General features: G+C 34.7%; 2 protein-coding genes across 2 annotated transcripts; both read left to right on the top strand.

The window, feature by feature from the left end:
* The first annotated feature begins 1,157 nt into the window (after positions 1 to 1,157).
* LOC126728661 (F-box protein CPR1-like) lies at positions 1,158 to 12,836 on the top strand. The gene is made up of 4 exons (XM_050434455.1): positions 1,158 to 1,163; positions 1,301 to 1,845; positions 2,087 to 2,174; positions 12,324 to 12,836. The coding sequence occupies exons 1-3, from the start codon at positions 1,158 to 1,160 to the stop codon at positions 2,169 to 2,171; spliced, it is 636 nt and encodes a 211-aa protein (XP_050290412.1). The 3' UTR covers positions 2,172 to 2,174; positions 12,324 to 12,836.
* LOC126728660 (F-box/kelch-repeat protein At3g06240-like) lies at positions 8,690 to 9,821 on the top strand. The gene is made up of 5 exons (XM_050434454.1): positions 8,690 to 9,071; positions 9,135 to 9,215; positions 9,333 to 9,468; positions 9,619 to 9,627; positions 9,743 to 9,821. Exons 1-5 carry the CDS (start codon positions 8,690 to 8,692, stop codon positions 9,819 to 9,821), a joined length of 687 nt encoding a protein of 228 aa, XP_050290411.1.
* Positions 12,837 to 15,078: the final 2,242 nt, after the last annotated feature.

The raw sequence follows: 15,078 nt of genomic DNA, 5'->3' as shown, positions 1-15,078 counted from the left end.
TCAGATATATGCACATTAAGCCTTTGCCTGATGAAACCAACAAGACATACGTGTTCCACGGCATATCGCGACCAAAACCCAGAAACCCGACTTCCAATGGCAGCTGCACGCGCCCCTACGCGCCGACAACGGCTACCTGGAACACTCACACGCGCCGCCTCAGATTCCTGACTTCCAGATCGTGTTCTTGGAACACGCGCCGCCATGACGGCCTCCTCATCCATCGATCTACAGAACCTGAGATTCCGGCCCTCATCCGACATTACATGCGCCTCCCTAGTTTTTGGCTTCTCCTCCACGCGCCGATGGAACAGCCACGCGCCTAAACTGATGCTGCTGTCACCTGATGACATCATCACTCCACGTCAGCATGACACGTCATCAGACACGCAAGCCCTAGTACATGTCAGCGACACGTCATCAGCCACGTCATCAGTGTCGTCTCGTCAGCACCACGTCACCTAGCTGACCGTTGACCCGGACCAACCCGACCCGGACCACCTAGATCTGACCCGTGAACACTTTGACTGTTGACTTTGACTCTGAACCAGTTGACTTTGACTTTTTGCGTTGACCTTTGACCAAAAGTCAAAATTTCCAAAAGGGCCTATCTTGCTCAGTTTTTCGCGTAGATTCCGATTTTGGCCTCCGTTTCTTCATTTGAAACTCCGAAATTGGACAATTGGCACATTCTTCATTGTGGTTTTTTCAAATGCATTCTTCAAGGCATCTCCAAGTGATCTTCTCATACTTATCCAACCTCAAGTCTTCATCGAGCTTCCGCCTTGAGTTTGAGGGAGGATGTTAGAGATATATATTAGACATATTATCCCAATGTAATAGGCCCAAGCCCATTCCTGCTTGTACTAGTAGTCTAGGGTTTAGTCGCCTATATATACTCATGTTAGGGTTCATTGTAACATAGGAGGTTATTGTACTACACTCTCATACATAATAAAGATGTAGCCCTTAAGGGATTCCTCTGTGGATGTAGGCCGTCAAGGCTGAACCACGTAACCCTCGTGTTCTCAATGTTTCTCTTCTATGCTTCCTCTTCCGCATCTACTCTAGCATACACAACATGGTATAACATATCTCTATGCTAATATTTAACAGTAACGATGACTATAAGGTGTTGAGGGTTACGACTTTTCATAATGGAGGTCAGCCTTAAAATGAGTTTGAAGTGAAGGTGTATAGTCTTAGGTCGCATTCTTGGAGAAAGATCGAAGATCAATGGCCAAAAAAGGAATGCACAATATCTTCTACCTCGGCGTCCTTGAATGGAGCGTTGCATTAGTTAATTGCTGAGGGCCCTGTGTATGATATCTACCCACTGGGTCCAGAGTGCCTTCTTGCTTTGGATCTTGCCACCGAGAAATTTAGGGTCTTTAAAACACCAGTTCAACAAGAATCTGAGTTGGTGACTTATTTGGAAGTGTTGAAAGGACAACTTTGTTTTATTGTAAGTCCTGATTTTGAGACTGAAACAGGGCATGACTATAATGATGTTTGGTTGATGAAAGAATATGGGGAAGAGAGTTCTTGGACTCGGATTTATAAAATCGCGCAACGTTCAGTGCCTTGGACTTTCAAATATTGCAAACCTTTAATGTTTTCCGAGAATGACAAGAAAGTTTTATTGGAGATGCGCCAGTATAACCGTAAGCGCCAGTATAACCGTACCAAACTTGTTTGGTATGATACAGAGAAGAAAAAGGGGGAGAGGGTTAAGATTCAGAAAATTCCTGATTCATTTGAGACAGCAATTTGTGTGGGGAATCTTCTTCTGCTTGATGGTGATGATGTGATTGATCCCGCAGAGCAGAATAACAAGAGAAAGAGGTAAAATGATAAGAGTTAAATGAAATTCTTTTTGTTAACTTAATTGTTGGTGTTAGTATTGGAGTCATTCTGTAATAAAAATAAAATAAAATGAAAGTATTGGTGTCATCATAACTATCTTGAAGACCAGTATAGGGTATTGTTAAAGTGAAGGTTAAGTTGTGTTGTGAATAATGCGGATGCATTATTTAGTTTTTTGCAGGGACTCATTTTCTAACACGCTGGTCTTTGTTTTTGCCAGGAATGAAAGCCCATCAGAGGTTCCCAATCCTAACCTGTTAGGGAAAGCAGTAGATGAATTAAAAAATGAAAAGCAAGAAGGATAAAAGGTGATTGTAGAATATATTGAATCTTTCGAAAGTAATAAATACTGTTAAATTTGTCAATTTGTTGTGTTAATCAGAAAAACTTGATCATTTCTACCCATATATTACCGAAGTTGGATTGTTTGTGTCTTCTAGAATATTTAGCTGTTTTCACATTTTGATGTGTTTTGAAACTTTTACACATATTAGTGTGTTGCGGTTGTGTCTCAAGTCCTGAGTAGTTCTTATTATGCCTAGATGCTTAGTGGAAATACTGTGGTGTATATTAATTGTTGTGGTTGTTATTAAGCATCCTTAGGGGCTCATGACTGCATTGAAACTAGGAGTCTAAGGATTATGATTGCGTTAATACTAGGAGTTTTCAAATTTTGGTGCTAATATTTAGCTTGATAAATTGAGTAAGTACTAATTGTATTTAGGAAACAACTTTTCGGCCATCTTTTTATAAATGAATTTGTAACTTATGCCTTGAGATTTCTGAATGGTTTGCTTTCTTCAAATCCTTGTGTATTTGTTTCCTATATTAGGGGATGTGAATGATTTTTACTGGATTCGAGGTTCTCTTAACTTAATGAACATCCATGCGTGGTGGTTTTCAAATTATAAATGTCTACCCATATCAGAAGGGTTCTCTCAAGTATACACACGTGATTATATGTATAATGTTGCACAGTGAAATGTAGAAGCTAATCTATATGAGTAAATATGATTATATCTCTAATGCTACACAATGAAAGGTTGAAGCTAATCTATATGAGTAAATATGGCCTAATGTATTTCTAGTTGAGGTCTCAATGTGTAAGGGAAATTATGGCTTATTGATATTGACTAATTGTTCAATGTGATAATTTTCTAGTACTTACAAAAATTATCATATTTTGAAATTTTTAATTGGAATTAGAATAACTCAAAGTTGCATTATTGTTTTAGCAAATCTAACTTTATAGAAACCATGCATTTTAGTGTAGACTAATTATCAGTTTTTCATCATCGAAAAGAGGTCTGGTTAATTCCTTATGCATTATGTAGGAAGTTATTTGTTCATATAATTGAGGGGTGGTTCTAGGGATAAGAATGACCTTCATGTAGATCTACCTCAACTTAGAAAAATTATGTCATCGAATCTGTGTTGTGATAATGTGGTGGTATATATATATATATATATGTATTATTTCAGTTATTGACATTTCTAGTGGAGATGTGGCCTTGTGAGCTGCTTAAGAAGTACTAGAAGATAGGAAAAACTTTTAAATACAACATTCTTGGATAGATTAGATGTTTTTTTAGATCATGTCATTGACCAGGAGGGGCTATTTTTATGGTCATTGCGGGAGAAGTTGCAAGATCAATGAGGTTTAGAGTTTCTTTCCAGAAAGTTGACATATTTGAGTAACATATAGATCAATAATTCAAAGGTATGAGATGGATACAAGAAGTTTCTTTCTTGGCTATTTATAATTTTTTTTTCCTTTTGAGGTTGGATTAATTATTTTACAATGAAGTCTCCCAAAAAAAAAAAAAAAAATCCCCCCCTTAAATCATATTCATGATACTTCTGTTGCATTTGGTTGATTGTGTTAGATTGGCCCCTTAAGGTTAAGTATGTAACGGAATCCATCATTGCATTATGGGTTGCTATGAGATGGTAGATCATGTTGGATTCCTTGCTCTTTGCCTGACATTTAAGGTTCTACTTGTGCCCGAATGGGATGACTTTGAAGCTTCAGTTCATTCTATGTTGTTGGAAGAATTTTCGAAGAATGACTTATGATCTTTTTATTTTTTTTCATTTTGATCGTTTGGGAAGCTTGAGCACTTCTTAAGAATTGCAAATATCTGTTCAAGGTGGTGCCTTTGGCCAATGCCAATCACCTTCGGGCAAGTGACATCTCTTATAAGGACGGAAGTGGTGGGTGATTTCATTGATTTTTCTGGTCTCTAAATAATCAAATCTAGCAATATTTATTAATTTTAAGAGTAATATAATGACAATAATATATAGTGACATGTGGCCATGCAAAATAACCAGAAGTTTATTTAGTAAATTGGTAGTGAAAACAAAAAAGTTCTGGAAATTTTATGTCAATCCATTTTAAACATATCTTATTGAGGGAATTTATTGAAGAGAATGTAACATGGTGTTTCTGGTACTTTAAACTCAATGCATCAAGTTTCTTTAGTGAATTCTTGTATATTTTTATCATTGGGGGTTATTGGCTTGTATATATGCTTTGTTCTTTTATGACCTTCTGATTATATATTTTCTTTTTGCACATGAGTACTCTTGCAATTAATGATAGGAATATAGGATATGTTTCCAAGTTTCATAAATGTTTCAGGAGGAGTTATTAATGTCTTTGGTTCTATTTTTCCTTTTATTTGTTGAAAATTGAAATACCTTCTTGTTGCAGCATGGTTCTTATGTTTCAATGGGTGGATATTGATTATTTTCATTTTCTTTTTTATTGGTGTTTCTTTTTCCTGCTAATAACCCCTCATATTTTTACAGCATGCTGGATACGACTTCTGGTTTTATAAAGAACTTGCTAGAGTGTTTTGGTGGAGGATTGAGAAAGGCTATCAATTGTTTGCCCTAGCATGGCATGTATCTTCTAGTCTCTTCAATCTTAGCTTCTTTGTGGAGTTTGTAGTTCCCTGTCACCGAATTTGACTTTTAATCATGTAGTGTAGTTATAGCCTACAACAGTAAGGTGAGGTATATTGGTTGGTATTGGAATCCTAGTTGGTTAAGTTCAATTTTCATGCTTTTGCAACTCTTATAACTTCTTCAGAATGGTTCAAAACTGATTTCAATGCTTCTTGATATAAATGGAGGATGATTGTGCCCTGTACCTGTTGAAGTCATTTGGATAGAACTTAGAAGTAGGTCTTTGTGTAGAGGCTCAAGTTTTTGATGTGAAAATTTCCCCGTTCGCAACCTTGACATCCCAGTACAGTGTGAGTAGGCTGTCACTAATGTTCTAATAAAGGTTTTTCATAATGTAAGGAAACTTCTTATAAATAAACATGTTTAACTGCTATTTTTCCTTTTTATTTTATTTTTACAAATTTTTGCCTTGTTGGATGACCAGTTTTGGTTAATTTATCTATTCATCTTGTTCTAGCACAACAGTAGACCAATTGATGCAATTAAAATTTTTAACAAATACTATACTTATTTTGGTCAGACAAAACGTTGATTGTTGAACTCTAATTCATATATTTAAGTCTCCAAACTCTCTTTGCAATGGGAGTTTGTAATCACCATATGTTCAATTATGATTCTCAACTATTGCCAGGGCATTGTAGTCCAATGATTGTGCTGGGGGGTTTATGGGTTGGTGTATTATTCAACCTTGCTTGTTTCAACAACACATTGGTTTCACATGCTCTGGATGTCTGGAAATTGTGATTTCAAATTCCTTTTGAAATGGAAATCGCTGCAGCTAGTTTTTCTGAAATTCGATATAGGACTATGGCGTTTACTTTTGTAAAGGAGGGTCTATTCATAGAGGCTGATGTTGCTAGTGTTAAAGTCACTCCCACTTGAATTAGTTTTCATGAATGTGCCCACTCTAGAATTATCGTGGATGATTTTAGTCATTATTGTTGGATTTTCCCTCTCACCTTCGTTTCTTAAGTTCATGAAGTGTTCCTTAGTTTTAAAAGACTTTTTTTGATCGTAACATTAAATCATTACAAGGTATGATGATAAGAATTTTCTCTCCACTTGCCAAGCCACCATACTGTATTGAAAGCAAAGTTATTTTGAATACTGTATTGGAGACCCACTCCACTTGGATTTGGTTTGAGAAACAATTGGTACGAAAAAAATCAGTATGTTTCAAGGGGCTAAATGTACTAAATTATTGAATAATATAACTGGAAGTGTGCATGTTTAATTTCAATGCAAACAGTGCTTAAAATTGAATAATATTACATTCTAGCAAAGATACAATTTTGGTTACATTGCCACCCAGAGACACAATACAAGTTGTAGCCTCCCCATTGTCAAATTTCCAAGTTAGTGATACAGTGAGTGGGAGAGAGCAAAATCTCTACAAGTCTCTCTCTTCTTGAGGGTTAAATGAATCAACTGGATCTTTCTATTTAGCATTGCCATCCCTATTAATGTTTGAGGATACCAATTTCTCTTCTTGGGATTCAACTAGTTCTTTTTTGCCTGCATTTTCATTGTCACTTCTATTACTTTGAACAACATTCTCACTTTTATTCCTGGCTTCATCAGCATTGGTATTTGATTTATGGGTGTGTGTTTCTATTCAAGGATGGAAGAGTTAGAAGAATTATTTGGTTCTTTTTGGCATGCGTCTGTGTTTTCATTTGTGTTGCTCTGTTCAGTATTGTAGCCCACGTCAACATTCTTATCTATGTTTGTGGATGCATTTTTTTCTTGGTGGAATGAAGAATTAGAAAAATCAACTTATTCCTTGCTTATGATTATTGTCAGCATTGTCATTTGTGCTCGAGTATAAAACATTTTTGTATCTATGTTGATAGTATGCACAAATTTGTTTTCTATTCTAGCAGATTCCTTGGACTTAACAATCTACCTATTTTGCACATTGGAACCAACTTTAGTATTAGTGTCTATGGTGCATTCTTAATTTATCATTAAGGTGTTAGTAATTCAATAATTACAATGAGGATGAGAAATTCACACTATGAACATTTTTGTTAAAAACACCAAAAAGTATTAATTAAACTACAAGGCTCTTTACTTGTCCAATATTCATATATATATATATATATATATATATATGGTTCTTACACTTCACAATATATAAGGTATATTACTCAACTATGGCGAAGATCTCCCGTATTTGTTGCATTTGATGATATATCATATACATGAATTTCACACTGTAAAAGTATTTGTATTAATTCATATAAAAAATCATGTTTATTTTAACATTAGAACTTACTTTTTTCTATTTTATATACTCACTTTTAAAAACACCTCATATCAGATTATCTATTTTACATTATATTTTATTAAAATATCATTTTTTTTTATTTTTAAAATTTGTTTCTTTTTCTTATACATAACAATCATCATTCACTCTTTTTCTACATTTTTAAAATTCGTAAGGAAAGAATAAAAAATTAAATACAAAATAAATAGTATTAGTGTAAATCTACACAACTATACACTAACTACCATGAGTTATATTTAGACAAAATTGTATAAATTTTACACATTTTTTATTAATCACCCACTATGTGAGTAATCTAATTCTTCAGAAGTGATGCACAATATCAGTCACATAGAATACAGAACTAGCATAGGAGAAAAAGAAAGAATATAATATTTGTAAGCCCTTTTTTGGTGTTTAAAAGGAAAAAAAAAAAAAAAAAAAAAAACCCCATAACCTGATGGAACCACTCGACCCAGCATCATTTGAATTGAAATTAATATTGGAAACTGAAGGGTGTGGATTGAGAGGCGGTTTTGGGTTTTGAAACCCGACAAAAAACTCTCTTCCCCTAACCTTCGTCCTCTCTCTCTCTCTCTTAGCCTTAGATCCATCGAGATCTAGACCAGATCCTTTGAGATCTAATGAGATCTTGTTAAGATTCGTCTAAATCTTATCAATATTAGGCGACAAGCTCACCATTGTTGCTTCATCGATTTCACCTGAAACTGACCGTCGTCCTTCGTCCACTTGAGTCGAAACCAACTCGACGAATGGTTAGTGGCAGTCAACAACGGGTTTATTTTTGCTCCATCTAATCAAGTTGGGTCTGTTTTGGGTTGAGCTCAAATCCGACTCAACTAGACCCGTGCATAACCTTAATTGCAGTCATCAGTTATGGGCTTAGTGCTTAGTACTATGTCATGGTCTCCGACACAAAGCAAATGGGCTTTTAAAATGTACTGACATAGAGCACTATTTCCTAAACTAAAAAGGCCTTCAGGCCTTAGTGCTTGTAAAACCCATAAAACCGAAAAGAGAAAAAAGGAGGACGTTTCAGAGTGTCTGATCGCAGACACTCACACAGTCAGATTGTAGCTGTTTGAAAGGAAAGAAATTGAAATCTGGAAATAGCAATCCCTAACCTCAGATCTCACCATCACCATTGTCACCTCCATGATGTCGCATCTTCCTGTAGAGATAATCACCAAGATACTATCCCGATTATCAGTGAAGTCGCTCTTATGCTTCCTATGCGTTTCAAAGTTATGGTACGCCCTAATCAAGCATCCAGATTTCATCAAGTTGCATCTCCACCACTCCATCGAGACTAACAGAGATCGCACCCTCATCCTCAAGAAACTCACTAATGGTGCGCCTCTTCATTTCTTCTCCGTCCATTTCCCAACCGAGAATCACTTCGACAACGCCTTCTTACTTTATCAGCCACTGTACCGTTGAGGTAAGGTATATAACATTTTAGACTATTGCCACGGCTTGGTTTGCTTTCATCACTGGACTGATGAAATTGCGATTTGGAATCCATTGATCCGAAAGTACAGGATATTGCCACCAGAACCAATGTCGAAACCTTCTGGTTTCAAGTATTCTAGATGTAGCGAAATAGCATTTGGGTATGACCTGGGTAATGATGACTATAAGGTGTTGAGGGTTATAGCTTTTTATAACAGAGGTCAGCCTCTAAAGGAGTTTGAAGTGAAGGTATATAGTCTTAGGTCGCATTCTTGGAGAAAGATTGAAGATCAATGGCCAAAAAAGGAATGCACAATATCTTCTAATTCGGTGTCGTTGAATGGGGCGTTGCATTGGTTAATAGCTGAGGATACTCCATATGATACGTTTTTTCCGCTGGGTGCAGAGTGCCTTCTTGCTTTTGATCTTGCCACCGAGAAATTCCGAGTCTTTGAAACACCGGTTCAACAAGAAGTTGAGTTGGGGACATGTTTGGAAGTGTTGAAAGGATAACTCTGTTTTATTGTAAGTCCTGATTTTGAGACTGAAACAGGGCATGACTATAATGATGTTTGGTTGATGAAAGAATACGGGGAAGTGAGTTCTTGGACTCAGATTTATAAAATTGAGCGAGGTTTGGTGCCTTGGACTTTCAAATATTGTAAACCTGTAATGTTTTCAAAGAATGAGAAGAAAGTTTTATTGGAGATGCGCTAGTATAACCAAACAAAACTTGTTTGGTATGAAATAGAGAAGAAAAGGTGCGAGAGGGTTAAGATTCAGAATTTGCCCAATTGGTTTAGGACAGCAACTTGTGTTGGGAGTCTTCTTCTGCTTGATGGTGATAATGGGATTGATCCAGCAGAGCAGAAGAACAAGAGAAAGAGGTAAAATGATAAGAGTTCAATGAATTTGTTTTTGTTAACTTAATTGTTGGTGTTAGTATTGGCATCATCATTTTAGGTTGCATAACTATCTTGGTGACCAGTCGTGGGTATTGTTAAAGTGTAAGTTAAGTTGTGTTGTGAATGATGCAGATGCATTATGTAATCTTTTGGGGAATTTTGTTTTACTCATTCTGTGTACATGAGGTATTCATTTTAATCAATTATTTTTATAGGAATTCATTTTCTAACACATGCTGGTCTTTGTTTTTGCCAGGAATGAAAGCCCATCAGAGGTTCCTAATCCTAACCTGTTAGGGAAAGCAGTAGATGAAAATGAAGAGCAAGAAGGATAAAAGGTAATTGTAAAATCTACTTGAATCTTTCAAAAGTAATAAATACTGTTCAACTTGTCAATTTGTTGTGTTGATCAGACAAACTTGATCATTTTTACCCTTGTATAACAGAAGTTGGATTGTTTTTATCTTCTAGAATATTTAGCTCTTTTCTCATTTTGTAAACGTGTTATGAAACTTGTACGCTTATTAGTGTGTTGCATATCTCATATGACAAATTTTTTTTGTGGAGGAATATTGTTTATCAGTTGTTTCTCAAGTCTTGAGTAGTTCTTATTATGCCTAGATGCTTAGTGGCAATACTGTGGTGTATATTAATTGTTGTGGTAGCTATTACGCATCCTTAGGGGCTCATGACTGCATTGATACTAGGACTTTCCAAATTGCAGTGCTAATATTTAGCTTGATAAATTCAGAAAGTACTAATTGTATTTAGGAAACAAGTTTTCGGCCATCTTTTTATAAATGAGTTTGTAACTTATGCCTTGAGATTTCTGAATGGTTTGCTTTCTTCAAATCCTTGTGTATTTGTTTCCTATATTAGGGGATGTGAATGAATTTTACTGGATTCGAGGTTCTCTTAACTTAATGAACGTCTATGTATGGTAGTTTTCAAATTATAAATGTCTAGCCATATCAAAAGGGTTCTCTCAAGTGTACACGTGATAATATGTATAATGCTGCACAATGAAAGGTGGAAGCTAATCTATATGAGTAGATATGGCCTAATGTATTTCTAGTTGAGGCGTCAATGTTTAAGGGGAATTATGGCTTATAGATATTGACTAATTGTTCAATGTGATCATTTTCTAGTACTTACAAAAATAATCATATTTTGAAATTTTTAATTGGAATTTGAATAATCAAAGTTGCATTATTGTCTTAGCTAATCTTACTTTAGAGAACTATGCAAATTTAGTGTAGACTAATTAGCAGCTTTTCATCATCGAAAAGAGGTCTGGTTATTTCCTTATGCATTAGGCAAGAAGTTATTTGTTCATATAATTGAGGGGTGGTTCTAGGGATAAGAATGACCTTCATGTAGATCTACCTCAACTTAGAAATAGTATGTCATCGGATCTGTGTTGTGATAATGTGGTGGTTTATATATATATTTATTATTTCAGTTATTGACATTTCTAGTGGAGATGTGGCCTTGTGAGCTGCTTAAGAACTACTAGAAGAGAGGTTGTGAGCTGCTTAAGAAGTACTAGAAGATAGGAAAAACTTTTAAATACAACATTCTTGCGTTGATTAGACTTTTTTTTAGATCATGTCATTGATCAGGAGGGGCTATTTTTTAGTTCGTTGTGGGAGAAGTTGCTAGATCAATGAGATTTAGAGTTTCTTTCCAGAAAGTTGTGACATATTTGAGTAACATATAGATCAATAATTCAAAGGAAAAGTTATGAGATGGATACATGAAGTTTCTTCCTTGGCTATTTGTAACTTTTTTTTTTCCTTGTGAGGTTGGATTAATTATTCTACAAGGAAGTCTGCAAAAAACTTTTCCCCTTTCAATCATATTCGTAGATACTTCGTTTGCGTCTGGTTGATTGTGTTAGATTGGCCTCTTAAGGTTAAGTATGTAATGGAATCGATCATTGCATTATGGGTTTCTATAAGATGGTAGATCATGTTGGATTCCTTGTTTTTTGCCTCTGACATTTAAGGTTCTAGTTGTTCCTGAATGGGATGACTTGGGAGCTTCAGTTCATTCTATTTTGGTGGAAGAATTTTTGAAGAATGATTCATGAACTTTTTATTTTTTCATTTTAAACGTTTGGGAAGCTTGAGCACTTTTTAAGAATTGCAATTATCTGTTCAAGGTGGTTCCTTAGGCCAACGCCAATCGCCTTTGGGCAAGTGGCACCTCTTATAAGTACAGAAGTGGTAGGTGATTTCATTGATTTTTTTAGTCTCTAAATAATCAAATCAAGCAATATTTATAAATTTTAAGAGTAATATAATGACAATAATATATAGTGACATGTGGTCATACAAAATAACCAAAAATATATTTAGTAAATTGTTAGTGAAACCATAAAGTTATGGAAAACTTATGTCAATCCTTTTTAAATATATCTTATTTAGGGAATTTATTGAAGAGAATGTAACATGGCGTTTCTGGTACTTTAAACTCAATGCATCAAGTTTCTTTAGTGAATTTTTTGTATGTATTTGTCATTGGGGGTTATTGGCTTGTATATATGCTTTTTTCTTTACTGACCTTCTGATCATAGATTTTCTTTATGCACAGGAGTACCCCATGCAAATAATTATAGGAATATAGGATGTGTCCAAGTTTCATAAATTTTTAAGGATAAGAAAGTAAAAGGAGCTATTAATGTCTTTGGTTCTATTTTTCCTTTTATTTGTTGAAATACCTTCTTGTTGTAGCATAGTTCTTATGTTTCAATGGGTGGATATTGATTATTTTCAATTTTTTTTTTTTTTGCTAGTGTTTCTTTTTTATGCTAATATCCCCTCGTATCTTTACAGCATGCTGGATATGACTTTTGGTTTTATAAAGAACTTGCTAGAGTGTTCTGGTGGAGGAATGAGAAAGGCTATCTGTTGTTTGCCAGTAGCATGTCATGTATCTTCAAGTCTCTTCAGTCTTAGTTTCTTTGTGGGGTTTGTAGTTCCCTATCACCGAATTTGACTTTTAATCATGTAGTGTAGTTATAGCTTACATGCTTTTGCAACTCTTATAACTTCCCGTTCTTCAGAATGGTTCAAAATTGATTTCAATGCTGCTTGATATAAAAGGAGGATGAATGTGCCTTGTACTGCTAGAAGTCATTTGGATAGAACTTACTACTTAGAAGAAGGTCTTTGGGTAGAGGCTCAAGTTTTTGATGTGAAAACTGCCTTGTTTACAACTTTGACATCCTAGGACAGTGTGAATAGGCTACCACTAATGTTCTGATGAAGGTTATTCACAATGTAAGGAAACTTCTTATAAAAAACATGTCTAACTGCTATTTTTCCTTTTTATTTTATTTTTAATAATGTTTGTTGGATGACCAGTTTTGGTTAATTTATCTATTCATCTTGTTCTAGGACAACAGAAAACCAATTGATGCAATTAACATTTTTAACATATACTATACTTTTTTTGGTCATACAAAATGTTGATTGTTGAACTCTAATTCATATATTTGAGTGTCCAAACTTGCTTTCTAATGGGAGTTTGTAATCACCATATGTTCAATTATGATTCTCAACTATTGTAGGGCATTGTAGTCCAATGATTGTGCTGGGGGGTTTATAGGTTGGTGTATTGTTCAATGTTGCTTATTTCAACAACACATTGGTTTCACATGTTCTAGATGTTTGGAAATTGTGATTTCAACTTCCTTTTGAAATGGAAATGGCTGCAGCTAGTTTTTCTGAAACTCAACATTGGACTATGGTGTTTACTGTTGTTAGTGTTAAAGTCACTCCCACTTGAATTTGTTTTCATGAATGTGCCCTGTCTAGAATTATCCATTTACAGTCACAAATGTTATGTAATTTATGATTTTAGTATTTATTGTTGGATTTTTCCTCTCACCTTCATTTCTTAAGTTCATGAAGTGTTCCTTAGTTTTAAAAGACTTGTTTGATCGTAACATTAAATCATTACAAGGTATGATGATAAGAATTTTCTCTCCACTTGCCAAGCCACCATACTGTATTGAAAGCAAAGTTATTTTGAATACTGTATTGGAGGCCCATTTGGATTTGGTTTGAGAAACAAAATATTTTGGTAATGTTAGTTTTGGTATTGGTTAACATTGGTGTAACGTTTTGAAGTTATATATACATATATCCACACACACATAAACATAATTACATATAAGTATAGTAAGTTAGTAACTCTCAAATTAATTACACTTGTCACCTCATTATAGAAATAATAGACACCTTGAATCAATTAAAAGGAATCGTTTTCCTGTTCAGAAAAAACAATTGGTACGAAACAATTCAGTATGTTTCAAGGGGCTAAATGGACTAGATTATTGAATAATATGACTAGAAGTGTGAATGTTTAATTTCTATGCAAATAGTGCTTAAAACTGAATAATATTACTTTATAGCAAAGATACAATTTTGGTTACATTGCCACCTAAATGCAATACAAGTTGTAGCTGCCCCATTGTCAAATTTTCAAGTTAGTGACACAGTAAGTGGGAGAAAGAGTAAATCTCTACAAGTCTCTTTCTCTTCTTAAGGGTTAAATGAATCAACTGGATCTTTCTAGCTAGCATTACTATCCCTATGAATGTTTGAGGATACCACTTTCTGTTCTTGGGATTCAACTGGTTTTTTTTGGCCTGCATTTTCATTGTCACTTCTATTACTTTGAACAACATTCTCACTTTTATTCTTGGCTTCATTAGCATTGGTATATGATCTGTGGATGTGTGTTTCTATTCGAGGATGGAAGAGCCAGAAGAATTATTTGGTTCTTTTTGGCATGCGTCTGTGTTGTGATTTGTGTTGCTCTGTTCAGTATTGTAGCCCACGTCAGCATTCTTATCTGTGTTTCTGGATGCATTTTTTTCTTGGTGGAATGAAGAATTAGAAAAATCAACTTGTTCCTACCTTGTGATTATTGTCAGCATTGTCATTTGTGCTCGAGTATAAAACATTTTTGCATCTATATTGATAGTATGCACAAATTTGTTTTTTATTTGAGGATGGAAGAGCCAGAAGAATTATTTGGTTCTTTTTGGCGTGCGTCTGTGTTGTGATTTGTGTTGCTCTATTCAATATTGTAGCCCACGTCAGCATTCTTTTCTGTGTTTGTGGATGCATATTTTTTTTCTTGGTGGAATGAAGAATTAGAAAAATCAACTTGTTCCTACCTTGTGATTATTGTCAGCATTGTCATTTGTGCTCGAGTATGAAACATTTTTGCATCTATATTGATAGTATGCACAAATTTGTTTTTTATTCTAGAAGATACCTTGGACTTAACAATCTACCTATTTTGTACATTGGAATCAGCTTTAGTATTGGTATCTATGGTGCATTCTTAATTTATCATTAAGGTGTTAGTAATTCAATAATTACAACGAGGAAGAGAAATTCAAACTATGAATGTTTTGTTAAAAACACCAAAAAGTATCAATTAAACTACAAGGGTCTATACTTGTTCGATATTCATATATATATATATATATATATGTGTGTGTGTGTGTATGTGTGTGTGTGTACATAAAAGTAGTTCTTACACTACACTATATAGAAGGTATATTACTCAATT

Source organism: Quercus robur, chromosome 5, assembly GCF_932294415.1.
Source record: "Quercus robur chromosome 5, dhQueRobu3.1, whole genome shotgun sequence".
NCBI classification, from domain to species: domain Eukaryota; kingdom Viridiplantae; phylum Streptophyta; class Magnoliopsida; order Fagales; family Fagaceae; genus Quercus; species Quercus robur.
Note: the sequence above shows the minus strand (reverse complement) of the source record. Positions and strands in the feature narration are given on the sequence as shown.